Source organism: Lepidochelys kempii, chromosome 15 (assembly GCF_965140265.1).
Source record: "Lepidochelys kempii isolate rLepKem1 chromosome 15, rLepKem1.hap2, whole genome shotgun sequence".
Taxonomy (NCBI): domain Eukaryota; kingdom Metazoa; phylum Chordata; order Testudines; family Cheloniidae; genus Lepidochelys; species Lepidochelys kempii.
This window is the reverse complement of record NC_133270.1, coordinates 27,690,603-27,712,782: the sequence shown is the minus strand read 5'-3', so window position 1 is coordinate 27,712,782 and position 22,180 is coordinate 27,690,603. Positions and strand designations below refer to the sequence as shown.

The 22,180-nt window shown below is 38.9% G+C and overlaps 1 protein-coding gene across 13 annotated transcripts in view; it reads left to right on the top strand.

Annotated features, from left to right (window-relative positions):
* ATXN2 (ataxin 2) overlaps positions 1 to 22,180 on the top strand; it is a 71,289-nt gene that overhangs the window by 31,129 nt on the left and 17,980 nt on the right. For 8 of the 13 annotated variants that reach the window (XM_073313279.1, XM_073313274.1, XM_073313275.1 and 5 more), the window contains 12 exons: positions 4,727 to 4,924; positions 5,458 to 5,636; positions 7,379 to 7,588; positions 9,046 to 9,225; positions 10,872 to 11,069; positions 12,193 to 12,300; positions 14,074 to 14,144; positions 15,021 to 15,328; positions 15,903 to 15,966; positions 17,273 to 17,425; positions 19,781 to 19,847; positions 21,697 to 21,881. In XM_073313279.1, coding sequence (XP_073169380.1) covers positions 4,727 to 4,924; positions 5,458 to 5,636; positions 7,379 to 7,588; positions 9,046 to 9,225; positions 10,872 to 11,069; positions 12,193 to 12,300; positions 14,074 to 14,144; positions 15,021 to 15,328; positions 15,903 to 15,966; positions 17,273 to 17,425; positions 19,781 to 19,847; positions 21,697 to 21,881 — 1,921 coding nt within the window. The remainder of the gene's footprint in view (positions 1 to 4,726; positions 4,925 to 5,457; positions 5,637 to 7,378; positions 7,589 to 9,045; positions 9,226 to 10,871; positions 11,070 to 12,192; positions 12,301 to 14,073; positions 14,145 to 15,020; positions 15,329 to 15,902; positions 15,967 to 17,272; positions 17,426 to 19,780; positions 19,848 to 21,696; positions 21,882 to 22,180) is intronic. The other 5 variants (XM_073313276.1, XM_073313273.1, XM_073313277.1 and 2 more) reach the window with 4 other exon arrangements.

The following is a 22,180-nucleotide window of genomic DNA, read 5'->3' as shown; positions in this document are numbered from 1 at the left end:
AGGAGATTGGATTGCAACTCTAGACCTACAAGATGCATATTTTCATGTCACCATTTACCCTTCACACAAGTGGTTTTTGTTTTCTAAAAAACGAGAGCTACCAATACACGATACGCCCTTTTGGCCTATCTTCAGCACTGAGGGTATTTTCAAAGATTCTGTCCGTGATTACCACTCACCTACGTTGTTTGGGTATAATCATTTTCCCATACATGGGTGATTGGTTGATCAGGGCAGATTGTGTTGGGAAGTGTTAACATGAGTAAAGATCATGTGTTCTCGGTTTCCCAGCCTGCGCCTTCAAATCAACCTAGAAAAGTCCATTTTGATTCTACTACAGAGTCTAGGAGCTTCCCTGGATGCAGTGACAGGCAGTGCTTACCCACTGCCAGTACTAGCCTGTTGGGGGTCCTAAGCAGGAATATTTTTTGGCCCTCCCAAACATATTAATAATGAATTGGGGGTTCCCTTGAGCGGCTTGGGGCCCTCAGCAATTGCTTAGTCTGCTTATGCCTAGCGCTGGCTCTCAGCTTACCTACTGTCCAGCGGATTTTTCTCCCTAGTCAATCTCATCTCAAAGATTCAGGGCAGTGCTAGGTAACAGTAAGAGATTGTATTCAGCTGCTGAGACATGTCTGTATGCATCTTTGTAGTGCAGCATCCCAGACTACACTTCTGAGATCTACAGGGATGGCTTTGAACGATTTACAAACCAAGAGAACACAGTCTAGACCTGTTACTGTCTGTTCTACAGTGGGTTCTATGATCAGTCCACTGGGATAAGGACCAAAATCTGCACAGGTGTTCCATTCTTGCAGATTCCCCCTACTGTAGCGATAACATCAGATGCTTCACTTTTGGGTTGGAGGGCACATCTGGGACCTCACAAGGTACAGGGAAAGCGGTCATTACAAGAATAGCTTCTCCATATCAATCTTGGAATTGATAGCCATCAAAAATGTTTGCCTACGCTGTCTACTATTAATCAAATTGAAATCAGTAAAGATAATGCCAGAAAATGTAGTATGCATGTATTAAATCAACCATCAGGGAGGCACATGTTCCCTCATCTCTCTGTGCTGAAGTGATAAAACTCTGGAATTTGTGCATAGCCAACCCCAGTCATCTCAGCTTTTTACAGGCCAGGTATTCAGAACACCATGGCAGACAACCTCACCACATGTTTCTTCCTAAATTATGAATGGGAACTAAACTTGAGTCCTCCACGTGATATTCATAGCCTAGGAGTTCCTGGAGGTTGATCTGTTTGCTATGGCAGCCAGTGCAAAATGCATCAGGTATTGCTCTGGAGGGGGGCTCGATCCCCAATCCATCAGAGACATGTTCCTCATTTCATGGGTGAAAGCACTTCTGTATGCATATCTACTAACACTGCTACTGTTAAAGGTTCTCAACGAGATAAGATTGAGCCATAGTCCTATTGATTGCACCAATGTGTCCAAGAAGGATCTGGTATCGCTACTGATCGCATCTCGCCCTTTTTGGAAGCTTCTGATCAGTCCTCACCTACTGACCCAGAATGCTGGTCCAGCACTTCACTCCAATCCTACAGGTTTTGAGGCTCTGGGCATGGTTCCTCAATGGTTCTTGGGAATAGAGATATTTGGTTTGTCAGAGGTACAACACGTTTGATTAACTAGTAGAAAAGAATCTACAAGAAATACTTACCCCCAGAAATGGTAGCCATATTATCTTTGGTATAACAGTCGTCAGATTTCTCTAACTGGCTCTCCTCTTCCCAGGGTATTGGATTACCTATTGGAACTGAAAACATGGGGTCTTTCTATGAATTCCATTAGGGTTCAATTAGCAGCATATAACCGCTTTTCACACACCCATAGGGTTTTTTTCATGCTTTGCTTACCTAACTGTGGCAAGATTCCTAAGAGGTTTATCGAATATCTCCCCACAAATCAGAGATCCTACTCCGATCTGGGACTTGAGCCTAGTACTTAATTGCCTTATGAAACATCCTTTTGAGCCACTAGCTACGTGTTCTTTATTAGATTTGTCAATGGGAGCAGTCACTTCTGCCCAAAAGGTGGGAAGACTGGGGGTCTTAATGACAGTCGAGCCGCCTTTTATGATATTCACTGGAGAGAAAGCGTTGTCATGGGCACATCCAAGATTTTTACCAAAGGTGTCCTCAGAATTTCATGGTAATCAGGCCATTCATTTCCCAGTTTTCCCCCCAAAATCACACTCGAGTACTCCAGAAGCCATATTCCATACCCTAACTGTCAGGAAGGCATAGCTTTCTGTCTTGGTAGGACTAAACCATTTAGAAGATCTCCTAAACTACATGTATCCATTGCAGACAGACAAGGGTTCAGTAATTTCAAAACGGAAGTTATCAAAGTTGGTCTTTGCTTGCATTAAGATTTGTTTTGATAAAACTCATGTTCAGCCCCCTTTGAGAATGATAGCACATTCCACAAGACCACTACCTAATTCTATAGCCTCACTTACGGAGGTACGAATTGCAGACATCTGTAGAGGAGCAACTTGGTCATCTTCATACTTTTTCTAATAAATACACTTCATACCAGCGGCAAAATCAAATGCTGCTGTAGGCAATGCAGTTATCTCTCTTGTATCTGGCTCTGCTCTGAACCTCATGCCTCCTTAACTGGGGGTATTGCTCAGGAGTCACCTGAAAAGCAGCCACAGGGACACCGCTGAAAGGAAGCAGAGGTTACTCATCTTTCAGAGAACTCTAGTTACTGCACGATATGTGTTCCTGTGGCTGGTCCACTACCCAACCTCAGTCTCCCTTGTTCTTCTTTGCGGTGGAGAAGGAACTGAGTGTGGTTTGCTCGTACAGCCGTAGATAGCTTGGGCACGGGGCACAAGGATGTGTGGGGCACCTACGTGGTCCAAATGGGCAGTTACCAGAAATCTCTGATTAAAGGAACAGAGCACAGGTGCCCTGAAGTGGAGCCACCCACAGGGGGGACACATCTTTAAGAACGCCAGTTACAGCGCAAGGAGAGTAACTTCTCCTTTAGAAATACTGTGGTCCAGTGCCTGGGACTCAGGAAACCTGGGTTGTATTCCTGGCTCTGCCACTGACCTGGTGTATGATCTACATAAGTTACTATAGCTGTCTGTGCCTGTATCCTCTCTCACCTTCTGTTTTATTTGTTTACACTGCGGGATCTTTGGGATAGGAACTGTTACTCATTATATGTCTGTACAGTGCTCAGAACAGTTGGAGCCCCTCAGTTGGAGTCTCTAAGTGCTACTGATACAAACATGAATTTGTATTTAATTTATCTGTTTCTGGCATCCTTAAATGAATTAAGGACTGGTGGGTGTCTTGAGAGAGCCTGATAGGGCTGCTGCCTTTTTTGGAGCTTAGTGAGTAAACTTGGTTTGCCAACCTGAAAATGAGGGAAAGGAAATGATCTCATGCTTCTAAAGAAGATATTTCAGGTGCCAGAATAACCAAAACAAAGCACTACCCTACCACAGTTTATAAAATGACCTGACAGTATCATTTTCTAAAAAAAAATAAAATGGGAATTAGAATAGGCTGTTTTCTTTTTTTTTGTTTCTTGAATAAAACAAATTGCAGGTTAAGGCTGCTTGGACAGTCCACAGCTTGCCTTGTTCTGCCATTTCAGTGGTCTTCTAACTGTTACATATGTGCTAGAAGTGGGCAAAACTTTTAACCAAAACTTGTCTTGGCAAAAAATGTGGATTCGGTATCACCAAAACATTTAGCTAATTTTTGCCATTTTCACCAAATTGTTTTTTTTTGGGGTGGGGTGGGGTGGGGACTGGGGGGAGTAAAAACATTTTGTTTCTATTTTTTTCCAATTCAAAGTAACTTTCTGTTTTGAACATTTCAACTTTATTTTTAAAAATATGCAAAATCAAAATGAAGTATTTAGTTGCAGATTGAACTTGTTTTGATCAACCTGAAATGAAATTTAAAAACTTTATTTTAATTGCCGGTGAACCTAAAAATGAGTTACTAGCACAGCTTGAATATGCACAACTCTTCTTCCATGTAGCACTTTCATTCAGAGAGCTGTAGGTGCTTTGAAAAGGTGTATAGTTACCCAGTGTGAGAGATGGATAAGTTGGTGGTGAGGTCCAAGGTCACATGACAAGTCTGTGGTAGTAAAAAATATAGAGCCCAGGATTCTGATTTCCAGTTCCCTGCCTCTGATTCCCAGTAACCACTGGTCATAACAGCAAAAGCCAAAGATCTAAGGCTGGAATTTTCAAAGGAGTTAGATGGTTTACTTTCACTGAATTTCAAAAGGAGTTGGACACCTTATTTCCTTTGGCTTCTCTGGAAATTCCAGTTATAGAGCTTCAGCTTTAGAGTTGAACTGAAAGGAGAAACAACCTTAGCTTCAGATCTTGATAGCTAAATCTCACATCTTTAACAGTGTTGAAAACTGGAGTCTTACTTGACAGTAGTGGCGAGGGACATCTTTAGTCCTGGGGGAAATGCTGCACCTTGAACTCGGACTTTGGTTGGCAAAGAAATAACTTCGAATTTTGTCAATTTCTAAAATTAGAAGTAATGTTTAGGTTAAAAAACAAACAACCTTTCATTTCATCTTGAACTGCTTTCTTGCTCTTGTGGGTTTGTTAAACTTAGCTTTATGTAAATGTATTTTTTGTGGATTATCTATAGGCTTATAAATTTCAAATATATTTTTCTCTGCCTTCCCATTGTATCTTTTAGTGTGCCCTTAGAGAGGGATAATTCAGAAGAATTTTTAAAACGGGAAGCAAGAGCAGCTCAGTTAGCAGAAGAAATTGAATCAAGTGCCCAATACAAAGCTCGGGTTGCCTTGGAAAATGATGACCGGACAGAAGAAGAAAAATATACTGCTGTTCAGAGAAATGCAAGTGAACGAGAAGGACATGGTGTGAACACTAGGTATTTAAAGGGAAAAATACTACTCGTAGTATGTTAAAGATAAACGTAGTACAGTAGTAATTTATGCATTGAGATTTATTTGTCTTTGCCAGTTATTGGGCTGTTTTTTAAAAAGAAAAGACAAATTGTTGGAGAGTGGGGGAGAAACCGTGTAATCAGTGTATTGAATTCACACAGACTTCAGGAAATAGCAATGTAGGCTCTGCATGTTACGTATCAAAGCATCTAAAATGCCTCAGAAAACCTTGAAAATTCAGCATTAAATTATCCAGTGTCCTGTAGGATTATAGAAACCACACTGTGAGGGCTTAAATACAGTATCAACAGCTATGTAGTGCATGTAAATATTCTTTTTGTTCTGAAATTTAACCACTAAAAGAGTACAAAATTTGAACTAGGAGGTGTAGGATTTACTTTTATTTTGATTGCAGGGGAAGGTACATACAAGTAAAGCTTATTCATTCTTTGAATGGTCAGATAATCTCTTATTTTCCATCTCTGGCTATAACACTGAAAGGAATTTTCTGTTCCAGGGAAAACAAGTATGTTCCAACTGGACAACGAAATAGAGATGTCCTGTCCTGGGGAGGAGGCAGACAAAATTCACCAAGGATTGGACAGTCTGGATCGGGCCCCTCAATTTCAAGATCTGGATCCCATACTTCAGACTTTAGTCCTAATTCTGGAGCAGACCAAAGAGTAGTTAATGGAGGCAAGTATCTCAATTAAATCAACAATCCTTAATTGAGTGAGTTCTTGTTTCTAAAAATCTGGCCACTATGAAGTTATGTGAAATACTGACCACAAAACAATCATACAACTAAAATAGCAAAAACTGACGTTCCCTTTTCCAAGAATAAATCAGACTAGTATATAGAGTTCATGGTTTTCACTTTGGTTTAACCTTTTATTGCTATTTGATAATGAACATTTAAATAGTTACTCAACTATATTGTGGATAGTTTCATGCAGCTGAGAACTCAATTTGTTTACCTTCTGCTAAAACATCTTAAACTTGAAGGAAGATGAACCTTTAGATGACTGATATACATTTCTGTAGTGTTACATGAAGTCTTCTACATATTAAATTAGCAATGATCAGCTTTGTGTTGTGGGTGGGTGTGAGAAGAGTCGAAGTACTGATCTCCAGATGTCACACAAGTCTCTGGTGCGTCTTGGGAAAGAGGCAGCAGTATTAGAAGAAATATCACGCTGCGCTCTTGTATGAGGACCCAAACGAACTTCCTATGAAGGCAACGTAAAGGCTCCCATTGATTTCAGTGTGACTTAGTGTGGCGTGATTAAGGTCTGCAATAGGAAGGTAAAACAACTGGATATAGAGAGGGAAGTTCTCTAGAAGTTTTCTCTCCAGATAAATACTCTTGAGTATCTTTGGCTGTGTGTACGTTTGTGTACTTACATATATATATATATATATATATATATAATTTATTATATATATAATAAAATCTGTAACTGAGCGAAGTGCAGCACTATTTCCTTTAACAGAGCTAATTGAGTCCTATATGCTGCGAACGGGACGTTCAGTTGTTGGCATGTGTTGCTTATTGAGTTCAGTAATACACCAGCCTCGTTGGAATACTTTTATTTTTTTTTAAAACCTAACATTTAAAGATGTGGAGAAATAAAACAGCACATAATACTCAAGTGTGACGCTCTGGGGAGGAGATGTGGGCAATACCTAGATAAAGGTAAGTGATGTTTACTACTTAAATATTTTTCCTTTAAACATTTTGATCTGCAGCACTCAACTACTGCCCAAACAATATAAATTTTGTTTGAAATCTACATATTGTACCTGTATTGTTCATTGTATGAGTTTACTGAATGCACATCAGTCAGAAGTTTATGCATTATGTTCTTAAATTGTGAAGTTGGTTGCTTTGTTTCAAAAACAAATTTTAAATAAGCCCTCGACAGAAGTGGTAGGGGCACAAATGTCCGACTTCAGACACTGAACACCGCTGTTTTTTGTAAAGAAATATTTTCTGTAGTTGATATCGCTCATTGTCATTAAGTTTGAAAAGTAATAGCTTGCATAGTCAGTACTGTATGTGAATCGTTGTATGAGATCCTTTAGTAGTTATTTGTGCATCTTATCTAGAGAAATGTGTACGGAGAAATGTGTATAGAAACAGGCTAACAGATTAAGCTTTAACTATCTATTCCTCAGTAGTATTTTTAGATCCTAAATTAACCCTTTGGGGAGCTCATGAGACATTCAGGCATTCAATTTGACCAGTCTCAAAGAGGGGAAAACAACCTAACAGGGATTATTCTACCACTTGTAGAAATGAAGGAATTTGTCCCCACAGGGTTAATTATATGAAAAATCATTTTTGTCATATTTTACTTTTTTTTTCTGTTTACCTTTTTCCCCACATAATTTTTCTTTAGTTTTTATACTTTCCTTCATATCATTTGTTCTGTCAGGTGTTCCCTGGCCATCGCCTTGCCCATCTCCTTCCTCTCGCCCACCTTCTCGCTACCAGTCAGGTCCCAACTCTCTTCCACCTCGGGCAGCCACCCCTACAAGGCCGCCCTCCAGGCCCCCCTCGCGGCCGTCCAGGCCCCCGTCTCACCCCTCTGCTCATGGTTCTCCAGCTCCTGTCTCTACTATGCCTAAACGCATGTCTGCAGAAGGTACAATACCACAATTTGTTCATGTTTTTGTTTGTCTTTGTTTAACTCCTTTGTGAGTTTAATTACAAAATTGTTTTTCCTCTTCATTACTTAACCTATAATTTGTGTTTAACTTTAGTTTATCAGACTATTTCTATTAACCTTTTTATTTAAAGAAACTTTACAAAAACAAAATATGAAGCTGTGAAATTTCCCGAGTTGGTATGAAATCAGCTCAGCTTTGTAACGCTGCTCAGTGTCTTTATCTAGCAAACAGCAACACACAGGGCCTCGTAGTTTTTTAGAAGGCTTTCTTAGGAATGTTATTTTTAGGATCGCTGTAAAAATCTCAAGCATTTTGTCATGTTGTACCACACACAACAGTTAAATAAACCAGACTCATTCCAACTGCTTCCTCTCGGATCCCCAAATCCTGTTTTTGATAAAAGTGCACTGTGAAAAGAGATTAGAATGTGTTACTTTAAAATGAACCTATAGAAAATATTGACATAATTGACCCTTACGTCAGTGGGACAGCAGTGTGGTATACCTTTGGTAGCTAGCAGTACATATAAAGGATCATATTTTTCAATCTCATAGTTATACATGGAGAAGTGTTTGAACTAAATTTATATATGGTGCACTCCACTATTATGGTAATGGGCATCTCCTGAATGTGAGATTCATAGTCAAATATGTAAAGAAATAGACAATACTGCATACCAGTGCACTAACTGGAAAGTTGATGGCCCCTCAAAATAGGTATTTCAACAGAAACTTCAGTAAGAGACACAGCAGTCTCCGATCAGCTGAATCGATTACTAATATGCCGTGATTTGCCTGATAGAATCTCAAGATCATCTCTTTCAAAGAAGATGGTAATAGACATACCCACAGGAGTTTCCTTCATTGCTTTTGGCTATCATTGCTAGCCTTATTGACTAAATAAAATCGTGAGAATCCAGCATGCAAGTTCCACGGTTTTTTAGCTGCTCTGATTCAACAAGTGTGGAATGAAGCATGTTATTTGATTGTTCAGATTTCAACACTCCTCCAGAGGAAGCTAGTAGACTAGTTTGTTTGGCCCAGGTCACAGTAAAGCAATATTTAAAATGCACATAATTCTTGAATTTAAAATTTCTCCGGAATTAAATTGGTGCTGCAAAACTTCTTTGTTAAAGGTTAGTGAAGCTTGTAACTGCTAGTGAATTCAAGCTCAGATACCAAGATGATTGGCAAGTTAGGATTCCTAGATTGATTGGACAAGTAATATTCACCCATGTGTCCAATTGCTCTGTACCCATGGAACCCTGGTTATGGTCAAGTCCTATTTAACTTGCTTGACTTCATTGTCCTACTAGAGCTTACTGGAATTGGAGCTTAGATCCAGTTGCAAAAATGGATACTAAACTTAGCTAAACTTTAAAGTAAGAGAAATATTAGGTATTCATAGTGTGGGGATGTGTTCTTCTTCCCAGGGCCACCACGGATGTCTCCTAAGGCACAACGGCACCCTCGAGGTCACAGAGTCTCTACTGGTAGGGGTACAATTTCAAGTGGCTTAGAATTTGTGTCTCATAATGCACCAGGGGAAGCATCTACTTCTACAGCACGAGGCAGCCCATCAGGTGGGACGTGGTCATCAGTTGTCAGTGGGGGTAGGTATAGCATGGCTTATTGCAGATGGCTTTCCAGGGATGTTTTTAGAATATTAATGTTAAGCAGAATCTTCAACTTCCAGGCAGTTCAGCCTTTGAATAAACATCAGGTCTGCTAAATGATTGTATTTTATTGTTTTAACTACAAAGGGGTGGTTCCATCAACTGTTTGCTGCAATTAAACATACCTTAAAGGAAGGAAAATGCCTAGGAGTTAGCTGAAAGGAAGTGTGGTCTTGAGAAAGCTATTGGAAGAGGCAAGTAATGGGGTGTGTTCCCCACTCCCACAACTATACCTCAATAACTGCTGTGTGACTGAATTCATGTGCAGTTGTATATGAACAAGAACCTTGGGTAGAGAGGAAAGTAAGAGTGATAGGCCAAGAAAAGTTGGAATTCTACTTAAGGTGAAGCCTTTATAAGGGAATTCAAAATTACATGTTTCTCTTAAAACTGTCTTAGGTTTTAAATTGCTTCCTTTCCATTCTTATAAATCAGGATTACTGTGTATAGTCAGTACAAGTAGGTCTGTCTGGTTCTGTTATAGCTCAGAATTCTTTCAATCAGAATTTTCAGTTAACAGCCTCTTAATTGAAGGGATAGTATTTAAAGCTTATTTTTATGACACTGAATGTCTACTCTAGAGGCTTTTAAACTCCTTTATAGTGTGGACTGTGTCTTAGTGATTTAGCAGCAGTCAGCCCCCAGCAAGTGAGATACAGTCTGGAGCTTGAAGCTTAGCGCTACTAGACCTCTAGAAAATTGTGCAATGGAGACACTATTCTAATGAAAGAATATGTGAATAGATAGTCTATCAAAACATGGCTATGCATTACAAAATGACAAAGGCTATTTCTTAGACCTGCTGCCTTAAGCTTTCTATTTCAGAACAATTCTGTCACTCTCCTTGGTGGTTTTTCTTCTCTTTTATTAACATACAATAGGGCTATTAACATGAAAACAGGATCTTTTTTTAGTCCTTTTTCTTTTGTCTCACTTGAAGTCATAATCTTCGGGCATCACAGCTAGTTGCTTTCAAGATGATCAGTGTCAAAGCAGATTATAAATATGTGGTGAAGAATAGGCAGGAGGAGCAGGTGGTCTCCTAAAGAATATTTATTCTGGTATGCATATATTTCTTCTTAGTGTTAGAACTTCTGGGGTAACAGAAAATCTTATATATAAGTATCTGTCCCAGTGGAATACTTCAGTTTTCCAGTAGGCATCGATCTCTAAAGAGGAGCATGTAAAGCAAGTCATGTGTAAGATACTTATGTCCCTCAGTCACTTTTAAAAAAGTGTTTTACATTTGTTTGTATAGAGGGCCACCGCTTTGCTGTGCCTGAAACTGTGTGTTAATCTGAGCTGTTGCGGTTGGACCGATTTGGAATTGCAGCTTCGTTGTAGGACTGCAGGGCAGTGATTGTGTATTGAGGGAATCTTTTTCTGCGGACAAATCCTACATGTAATCTGAAATGCTGCATTATAAAGAACTAAAATGTACTTGAAAGGTAAACAGGGTTTCAGTAACTGTATTCTGTTGCACTAACTATTTTTAAAGCATGTTCTTAGGCTTCATTTTTTTTAAGCACTTAACAGCTATAGGGGCTCAGCTATCCTATAACTATTGTTTCTATTTATTCTAGTTCCAAGATTATCCCCTAAAACACACAGGCCTAGGTCGCCAAGACAGAGCAGTGTTGGAAGTACTGCAACTGGGCCAGCTCTGTCCTCTCCGCAAGCTGGTACTATTCCTACTGAATCAGTTGCCATGCCTGTCCCAGCTGCATCTCCCACACCTGCCAGTCCTGCATCCAATAGAGCAGTTACCCCATCCAGTGAAGGTAAACTGTCCTGATACTTTAAATTCTTCAGTTTTAGTGTTAAGTGAGGGGAAAGAGTATACTGATCCAGACTCTACACATCTCTCCTATGTTTTGTGCATTTGATTGCATTGTATTCCACTGTATATAGTCAGTTTCATGATATTTGAGTGTCCGGGTGGGTATCTTACACTGCAACGCTGCTGAAAAGCATTTTGATAGACTAAGGCTATGTCTACACGACAGAGCCTATGTTTGCATAGCTATGATGGCATAGCCCCCACTGTAGATGCAGCATACACCTCCAGAAGGAATTTTTTCTGCTGGTGTAGGAGCACCACATCTGGATAATGTTAGCTATGCCAGCAGAAGCACTCTTCTGTCTGCATCTGTACTGGGGGGTTTGTTGGCATAGCTGTATCAGTCACGGTTGTGGGTTTTTTTCCATGTCTCTGACTGATGTAGCTTTGCTGACGTATATTTTAAATGTAGACCAAGCCTAAAAATCTTCTCCCCATTCCTCTGTACTTCTCTTAACAGAATGTGTAGCGTACAGTTATTGTCATACTTTTGTTAAAGGTAACCTGAAAAGATTTTTAAAAAATTGAATTTGCAGCCTTTTCTTGTGCCCAAAATATCAGCAATATAAAATCCATTTTTTGTTAGCAGAATACTTGAAGGTCTCAGAACTCCCAAACATCTGTAACACCTTAACTGAAGAGCCCAGGTGGTTCATTTTTCTAACAGTGGCTTTCTTTATCCAAACTGTTTAAATCTTTCACTTGACTCTTGTGAGTTCTTTCCACTAGTTCTCCAGTCACCATAGTCCTTCAGCCCAAGCAGGCCCTGAATTTCTAATGGAAAACAAAGTGCACATTTTTTTCCCCAGGTTCTCATTAGACATCATAAAGTATTTTAAAAAATTAAGCCTATTTTTTTCCTTTGCAGCTCACCTTTCACAGAATTTTCGTAAATGTAAAATGGTTGTTAGCTTCCTCTTTTTCTTCTTATGTTCTTTTCTGGCCTAAAGTTTTCTCTCAAATATTTCTTCCCCTGGAGTTCTTGCCATATTCTTTGAGGTGTGTGTCTATACATAATAATATATATATTTGAAAGTAACTTTGAATTGAAATTATATTTCTAGCTAAAGATTCCAGGCTTCAGGACCAGAGGCAGAATTCTGCAACTGGAAACAAGGAAAATGCTAAGCCAAGTGAGATTTCTCCTAGCTTTACTAAACCTGAAAGCAAAGGTTTGTATCTAAAAGTTCCCTTAAATATTTATAGCATAATGTAGGGAATTGTAAGCACGAATGCCAGTATCAACTAGTGAAGTTAACATCTTATTACAGTGACTCTTAGGTAGTTGCTTCAGCTTTCTACAAGTAAGAATTTTTGTTCATGCAGCTGTGAAAGTGAACAGCATTGCAAACTTTGCAGGGGGATTATTATTCCTTAACCATTCCATCAACATTAAAATAAAATATGGAAACGCTTTTGTTGACTAGTTTCGTAAAGACTTGTTTTTAACCAAGCTTAAATGGACCAGAGTTTCCTTTGAAGGTATTACGTTCATGATACATAAGATCATAGAATATTAGGGTTGGAAGAGACCTCAGGAGGTCATCTTGTCCAATCCCCTACTCAAAGCAGGACCAACACCAACTAAATCTTTGCTTCTTGGATATATTAGTTCTCATAGTAACAAAAGTAAATGTATGGTTTTAATTTAGCTTTCTTTATAACCTGCTCCATGGTTGCTCATACAGGTCTCAAGAAATCTTCTGTGGTATTAGATTTTTTCCAGTTTGGTCTCTAGTCTTAAAATTTTAATGTTTCTGGCCATATGCAATGTAAACTTTAAGGTTATATTATTGCATTGGCGTCTGACAGATTGCACTGCAGAGTTCCTTAGCTCTACAGCTAGGAGTGTGGTGTAACAAAAACCTATGGATCTGCCAAAAAATAACCATGGTTTCAGTGGTAAGGATTTTTGTGTGTTTAACAATGTGGTTTGTGGAGTTGTGCAAAACTGTACAGCTACAATGAAGCAGCTGAGTGTTCTTTTTTTTAAAGAAAAAAATAAGCCCAAAGATCTACATTAATGTGGCAAATTTAAAATAGGAAATGCAGAAGTTATGTTTCTTAGAAATGGCTGAATAACATGTGAGTGGAGAAATCAACAACTAACAGAGTTACTCGGAAAAATTCATTGACCTAGTCAATTATTCAGTCAGCTCTTAAGTTTTTGTAGTTAACTCGCACACAGGTTGTACTTTGAATTACTAGTTAGGCCTCATTATTTTGCATTAAAGTTTTATAACATTTGCATTTCCTTGTTTGTTTTAAATTTGTAAGTTGATGTTGTATTAACACGTGTGTGTGTTCCTTATTGTGAATTATGGCCTGCTGTCATTCCGTTGTTGAGTTCTAGTAATATAAAGCACAGAAACCTGTTTTTGATTTTTTTGTGGTCTCCATAAAAAGAGTAACAGCCCTATACTTCAAATGGTTTAAAAGTCATGGATTTGACATAACCAATTTGAGAGTGGGGAAAAAGCAGAATCAAATGAGATTGCTTCAGTTTGGGGAACAAGAGTGAGTGGCTGCAGTTCCTTGAGATACAGAGCTGCTTGTACTTCTCTCTCTGCTTTGTTTAGAAACGTGGGCAGGAGGTTGATACATTACTGGATCTTTCCTCTTTCATACAGCTCAAGATTCTGGAGGCTGCATTGTAACTAAATTTAAGTATCTCAGCAGATAAAGAACAAACTTTAACTTTAAAATCCCAAAAGTGTAATGTATTTAAGGGAGCTTTTCATTTTCTCTTATGCAGTGATTTGGATTAGAATTGCTACTGAATGTTTGCTCCTATCGGAGTAACAGCTTTCCAAATCAAAGATATAATCTTTCTTTCATTCTTGGAAAACTGATATTCATGTTACTGACATAACTCCAGTTATTATAAGGTTTGTTTTATGCGGAGTAGGAGTTTGGGTTTTTCATGTGTATATTATGTTTGGCAGGTGTATCTTCAGTTGTTTCAGAACATAGAAAACAGATTGATGATTTAAAGAAATTTAAGAACGACTTTAGGGTAAGTGTCTTTCATGTGGGTGTTGACTAAAAAGAGAGTTTTATACCGTCCTTTTCCATTGACGTGCATCTATATTTTCAGTTAGGGAGTTGAGCATATTTATCAATAGCAAAATAGGCCCTTAAATTAATGAGTACATATTAGAATGTCATTCAAACAAACATATCCATATAAGATTGTGACACAAGCCAATATGAACAAAATCAGTGCTCACTCTCCTTAATCTGTATGTGGTACTTAGGTGTCTCAGAATATTCAGCATTAGCAATATTGAGCAATTTAGATACTGTCTATTGGAACACTAGTCAGAACCCTTTTGTGTCTCACTGTAAATAGCTCGAGCAATTGGGGCAGGTATAATTAACCGTGTTGTAGCTGTGTTGCACATCTTCCCTCCCAGAGAACCTCTACATCCCAAAAGTAGCTATGCCATAATATGTCTAATAGTTAGCCTAATTTAAAACATTTAATTGAACCGGTTAGCTCTCTGGGGGCAAAAATGGCTTCTTAAATTGCTATCTCATCATTAAGTGTTACTGTTACATTGTATTGAATAGTGTCTAGTACTGCTTAGGTGTTGCTGTGATTTGTACATTCATTAGAAAATGAAAAGGAAGCCTCTTCAATCCCATCAAAGTGCTTCTTTCATCTAAGCCTCCTTAAGTTTATAGACCCATCACATGTGTGTGCTTATTTCTGTTTTTAGTGATGAAACTTGCATCTTCCATTAAAATAATTTCAGGCTCCTGCAGCTGAACAGTTTATGGAAATTTTCCTTTTTGATTGCATAAGTATTGTTGGTAGTAATTCATGTGTTTTCTGTATCCCGGCATAGAGATGATATTTATTGAAAGTGTTAACTATTGGTGTTTTCAGTTACAGCCAAGTTCCACCCCAGAGACTGTGGATCAACTGCTAAACAAAAATCGAGAAGGTGAAAAATCCAGAGATGTGATTAAAGAGAAAACAGAATCAAACTCTAAAGAATCTGTCATTGAAACCAGCAGTAATGCGAACTCAAACAGTGGCAGTAGCAAATCAAATAGTCCCAGTATTTCTCCATCAACTAGTAGTAGCTCTGAGCAGAAGCGAGGGCCAGAGGTAACCTCTCAGGGTGTACAGACATCTGGACCTGGAAGTAAACAAGATAAAGAGGATAAAGAAGAGAAGAAAGATACCTCTGAGTGAGTAATTGTGTTCTTAATAAGCAAATCTGGTGTTTTCTCAGTTTTTAGAATCCCCTGCAAAGGGGAGAGCTACTGTTTGAAAAAATTAACTCTTAGTATTTATATAGGACTTTACGTTAATGAATTAATCTTCACAATGCCTCTGAGTTAGGTGGGTAAATATCTGCGTTTTACAAATGAGGAAAGAGTGGCAGAAGTTAAATGGTTTGCCCAAAGCCACGCAGCAGGTTGGTGGCCGAGCTAGAACTCTGGTCCTCCTGACACCTAATCCTGCACTCATTTGTCTAAATGCTGTCCCTTTGTCAATCAGACTAATCACTATCAAAAATATGCTTTGTAGAAATAAGTGTAGTAGTTGAATTTTTTCCCTTTTCTTTCCATATAGTGTGATTAGCTGTGTGCCCTTTAGTTTCCCAAAAGTCTTCTCAGTTGTAAAACCTAATCCGACAATATTTTTATGTTGTGATGGGATTTTAATAACTCTAACAGTTGAACTGTGAAAGACTTCAGGGGAAATGTTTGTGAAGGAATATCTCTGAACTTTAAATCATTTGTATGTTTTTGTGTTTAGGCAAGTTAGGAAATCAACACTTAATCCCAATGCAAAGGAGTTCAACCCTCGATCTTTTGCTCAAGTAAGTTGATGGTTGTATTAAGCGATATTGCATGTGGTGGCATACAACCTCTCAAGTAATTGCACAGTAATATTGTTTTTCTTTGTACGCTTGGGTCAAGTACGCTGTATTCCGCTAGTTGAGTCTGAGGGCTGGTCCACGCTGGGAATTTACATTGCCATAGCTACGTCTTTGAGGGCTGTAAAAAATCCACACCCCTGGGAGATGTAGCTGTGCTAACCCAACCCCTGGTGTAGAAAACAGTGCTACCGACTCTCAGGGAGGTGGATTACCTACGGCGATAGGAGAGCCCCCCCATTGGCGTAAGTAGTGTCTACGCTGAAGCGCTAAAGCAGTGCTGCGCTAGCATTTGAAGTGTAGACATACCCTTTGTGTCTCTGACCAATTCTCCTTCATGGTTTAACAGTGTACCAGACTAATTCTGAGGGTTTTTAAGAACAGCAGTTTGGTGCATGAAACCATAACACATTTTGAAGGGGGTTCACTATATTTAGTAAACAGACTACACCAAATGTGGTGTACTGTTTTATTTAATAAAAAAGGCTGTCTTAAATACCTGGCCTGAGTGACCGTTTGGGACGCTGTATTATATTTATTTCCTTCAGATCTTCACCACATATCCTCTCATCCCCTCCCTCACCCATTGTCTAAACTGGTTCCTAATTACATTCTTCTGAACTCTGACAGTATTTAAGTTAATGGAACTTATTCACAGATGGTCACAAGTCCTCTAGGAAGGCTTTCAAGATTTTGGTTTTGACAACAATATTTGACCTGGAGCTGTTGCCAGGGGGCCCAAAGCCAGTCCACCTTTCCCTTGAAAAGTTTCCTCCTCCTAGTGAGGAAACAGCAGCTGTGAATGTTACATCCAGGCTACCACAAGGAGGGTGTGCGGCATCTTTGAAAACTGGTGCTGCTAGGAAATGTGGAGGCATGATGTGCTGCTCTTAGCCTTGCCTTCCCCTTCCGCACAGGCAGTGTGCTATTTCTGTAGTGCTGTCCTCCTCTTCTCAAGGAGCAAGCATTTCTGCTTTGAAGTACTTTGAGTCAGAAAACACTAACTCTAGCACTAGCCTTCAGTATCTTAAAATCTTGATAAACTTTTTCTTCTTTGTCTTTTTAACTTCACCATGCAATCAGGTGAAAAGAATTTACATATTTTAAATGCCTGTATTTAAAGAAGCATAATCCGTTCCACTCCTATCTGACCGCCATGTGCAAACTCTGAGCATAGGTAAAACTGGCATACATGGTATACATGAGTGAATTGTGCGCTGACAGAGTGAACTCTTTCATTTATTTGTAGCCCAAGCCTTCTACTACACCAACCTCACCTCGTCCCCAAGCTCAGCCTAGCCCGTCTATGGTGGGTCATCAACAGCCAACTCCTGTGTATACTCAGCCTGTTTGTTTTGCACCAAATATGATGTACCCAGTCCCAGTGAGCCCAGGCGTACAGGTAAAATAGACTTGTCTAACAGCTTAATTAAATATAATATTGTTGGCACATTTAAGATCATGATTAATAGGAGGTGGGACTTAAAAGCAGAAGTAAGCTGTTAGTGCCCTGTTGTGCGAGGTGCTGTACAGGGATAGATGTGCTCTGTGATCAATATTTACACCATTATTCATATGTATATTTATCTAAACAGCTAAAAATTAGGAAACTTCCCCAATTGCCTCTCAGCGTAACTGATATATTGCTTGATTTCTTATAGGTGTTATTGCAGAAGTGGGTTTTGAAGGGACTTCAGTTCATATATACAGGCGTACCCTCATGCTTTCACTTGCCCAAATACTAGTGAAGATAGCTCTGAGTTTTGTGCCTCAGGCTACCAAATACATAGTGGTCTAGCTCTCTAAATTCCAGCCTCTGTCATTGTAGAGGCTACATCCTATATCAGGGGTCAGCAACCTATGGCATGCGTGCCAAAGACGGCACGCAAGCCCATTTTTAATGGCACACTGCTGCCTGCCGGGGTTCCGGCAGGCAGCAGTGTGCCATTAAAAATCTGGCTGGCCCCCCCTGCCTTTTCCCACAGTGTGCTGGGTTTCTGCCCCTCCTCCTCCTCTCCCTCCCTGCTGGCCCTTGCGAGGGAGGGGATGGGGGAGGAGCGGGATCAGCGTGCTTGCTGCTCCTGGTGGAGGCAGAGAAGAAGCGGAGGCAGGGCCTTGGGGAAGCGCTGCATTTGGCCATAAATCCAATACATAAGCTTTCTATTGTAAATGTTGTTCAAAGTAGCACATCCAATCACTACTAGCCTCAGGAGTGGATTATTGGAAATTTTTAAGAGCAGGTTAGACAAACACCTGTCAGGGATGGTCTAGATAATACTTAGTCCTGCCATGAGTGCAGGGGACTGGACTAGATGACCTCTCGAGGTCCATTCCAATCCTACAATTCTATGATTTCTACCCTGTGGTCTGTAGATGTTTGGACATGCAAACTTAATAATAGTAGCTACAATAGAATGCTATGTATTAGGCAATTGGAAACTTGAGCTGTGCTTACAAGCCTCAAACATTTATTAATCTTCTGGTCCCTTGCCAAAATTTCGTGTTTTTAGTCACAATATAAAGACTCAATTAATAGTCTTTCCAATGAAATATTTTTTTGGGGAGAATGAGAGAGAGAGAAGGGTTATTGTAGTAATGTTGAAGCTATCCTTCTGAAATGTTAAATGAAGGTGCTTGTACCGTATCTGGTAGCTTCCCAAATGCAAGTTAGATCCCACTGTTCTGAATCTACACAAATTCCTGGCTGACAAATAGCTGGTACTAGGTAAGACACTGAGCGTTTCAAATATTGATACCTTGAAACCCTAGTCTAGGGCAAAAAACCATCAAATGTGCAAATTGCTGCAGCACATTTTCTTGTTAGCACAGCTGTTCATCCTTCTGTTACTAGAATGTGACAGGGTTGTTTTTGGTAACTACTAAATAATGTACCCTATTGCCCTTTGAATGGTAATGGCTTTCCAGTGATGTCACATAAAAGGCGACAATTAAAATGCTAAGATAGCAGCATAAAGTTTTAAATTCAAATTAATAGTGGAATAGCTTTCCAGCCAGTCTTTAAGATTTTTTTTTACTGAGATGCAAGTGAGGTACAACATTCTAATCACTAAAACGATCTGTTTTACTGTCATCTTAAAATTAAATGTACTTCACTGCTCCTTTGCTGTTTTTTGTATCCGTTGCCTACATAGTGTCTGCAGTGACTTATTGTTTAAGTATGCAAATAAATATAAAACCTAAAATTCACAGGTAATAAATAAATTAATACGGTCTCAGACAAATCCTAAATAATTAATCTCAGATGCTGGAAAAATAGTTACTTGTACAGTTTAAAAAAGGCTCCAAATAGTCATTGGAAACCTCTCTAAATCTGGTAACTTCATAGTTCAGTCTAGTAGCTTCTTAGGTGCTATTTATAAGTCATCCTTGGCATCTTCATAGTCTTCTGTGTTGGGTAGGTGAGTGTAGTATAGATAACCGTGATCACCTACCTGCAGCCTCCTAACAAGTTTATAAATAGAGCTGGAAAACTAGGGTATGCTAGCTTTTATTTCAGGGAGACCTACATAGTAGGGAAGCACTGTCCTTCCCAGGCTGTTAATATAATCATTTGTCTTATCCCATTATGGGAATAAAAACTATACAGTTGCTCTTAAGAAAAAACAAAGAACATTTCTAATTTCAGGGTGGTTATGAACAATATTGTTAGATTCAGGAGTGAAAATTCTAAAGCTGATATATTTAAAAACCTGTCAAAAAACATACCATAGCTTCACTGCGTTCTCTTTTGTTTCAGCCTTTATATCCTATTCCCATGACTCCCATGCCAGTGAACCAAGCCAAGACCTATAGAGCAGGTAAAGGTGAGAATAATACTGCCTGTTTGGTTTTAGACTGCATGTAGCATGAATAGAGTAACAGACATGCACATTTTTATCCAGTTGATATTAAAGGACATAAATTAACATGAATGTAATTTAAACTGGTACGAATACTTGAAAATCACAATACTAAAGATAAATACATTGCTTTTGTCTGTGTTAAAAAAAAAAAAAAAAGCTGTAAGCTTGATTACTGGAGAATTGCTTGTCTTCGAATTCAGTATAGGATAACCAAATTTAAAAATGTTTACAAATATTTCAAATTCTTTAATAGCTGACTGTTTCAATCACTAATGTTTTCCTAAATTTTATTAGTTAACGTTGTTAAAGAGGGACTCTTTCTAGCAATTTGCAGCAGAGCATTGAGCTACACCTTAGTAGGGTATTTTCTCTATACAGTAATCTTTCCACTAAGTTCTACACTGCTCCAGTGGAAAGGGTTTATTTTCTTCCCTCCTTGTTCTACTGGAGCACTATTTAGAACAGCTTACTGCTAGTCCTTGTATCTCACTGTCCCTTTTCATCCCTCTTGCACCCAAATAACTGAAGTGATTGAACACAATACTTTTATGGCTAGGTACTGTTCTCCAATGAGTGAAACCTGTTGCTAGATAAACTGGAAAATTTGGTGTGCGTATATGGCTAAGTGCATTATCTGCATTTTTTTAATACACATCAAGTGAACAAAAGGCAGGAATTGTCTGTCTTGTTATAGCTACGTTTTAGATACTACTCTAATTCTACAATTTTGACAACTCTTGGAAATTTGGTGGCGCTCTTAAAGTCCCAGCTCCTGGAGGCAGTTGATCATGTGAGCATCTCTGCTTTAATTAAAAAAATCAAGTTTATTGCCCCAATGATTGTGGAGAAAAGCCTGAAAATGAAACAAACAAAGAAAAACCCCAGAAGATAAATCAAAACCCCAAATATGTTTTGTTTTGTTAAATATGATTTCTGACCACTTGGGGTTGGTAATACTGATTTTGCTAAATGTATATTTGAGTTTTTTAGTCAACCATGCTCTTATTTCTAAGAGATCCAAGGCTATGTAGAATGTATGAATGTTCAAGCTCTTAAAATGCATATTTAGACTAGATGCAGTTTCCACTTAGAGCAGTCAGGACATCTTTGCAGTGTTAGGTAAGAGTTTAGCTCCACTAATGAAAAAATGTGCACGTGTCTTCCCTAAGGTTCAGTGGCCACTAGTGTAGCCATTTTCTTTCCTGCTCTTGGTTGGCTGATGAGGTGGTCACTTGAAAATATGCAAGTGTTTTCTTGTATGCGTTAAGAATTACTTTCCTCTGTAAAACAGTTCTTCTGTTTAAACAGCTTCCTTTAGAGTCCCTTTGGTAGCAATTTCAGTTTTGTGAACATGGAGCCATACACATTTCTCTTCAGCAATCAGGTTTATGTAGAGCTGCTTGTATTTAAATCCTCTGCACTGAAAGCTCCATTTTGTGCTGATGAAGCTACCTTTTTGCATTTTAGAAAGATTTTTAAATTAATATACAAACTCAGTTTATCATCTTTCCTCTTCTGAATCATACCTGTGTAATGTACTTCTACAGACCATGGTTAAAGGTGATAGTGAGGCTGTTCTAGTTGGGCACAGGTTTCAGAGTAACAGCCGTGTTAGTCTGTATTCGCAAAAAGAAAAGGAGTACTAGTGGCACCTTAGAGAAAGCTTATGCTCAAATAAATTGGTTAGTCTCTAAGGTGCCACAAGTCCTCCTTTTCTAGTTGGGCACAGTAATTTTGGATTAAAACCTTCAGGAAAGACCTGGTTACTTTAGAGCCTCCTTCCTAACGTGAAATATTCCTTGCTTTGTAGTACCAAATATGCCACAACAACGCCAAGACCAGCATCATCAGAGCACTATGATGCATCCTGCCTCAGCTGCAGGCCCCCCTATTGTAGCTACACCACCAGCCTATTCAACACAGTATGTTACTTATAGTCCTCAACAGTTTCCAAATCAGCCTCTTGTGCAGCACGTGCCACATTATCAGTCTCAGGTAAGACTCCTTTAGTGTGTGGTTGCCTCTTGCTGCATTCGTATTGGAACAGATGTATAATTAAGACTTAATTCGGGAATTCTATATACTGTATCTTTTGTTACATCATGTAATTGCTACAATTAGTATTCAGATACTGCAGAAATATTGATACTTTGCGCTTCACATCATAGCCCTCCACAAACATTAATGTTCCCTTAATAGTAAATACAAATCTTAAATACAGAATATCTGTACCTCATCATTAACTACATCGCATGGTGGAACATCTCTTTCAAATGAGTAATTGGACGTAGATT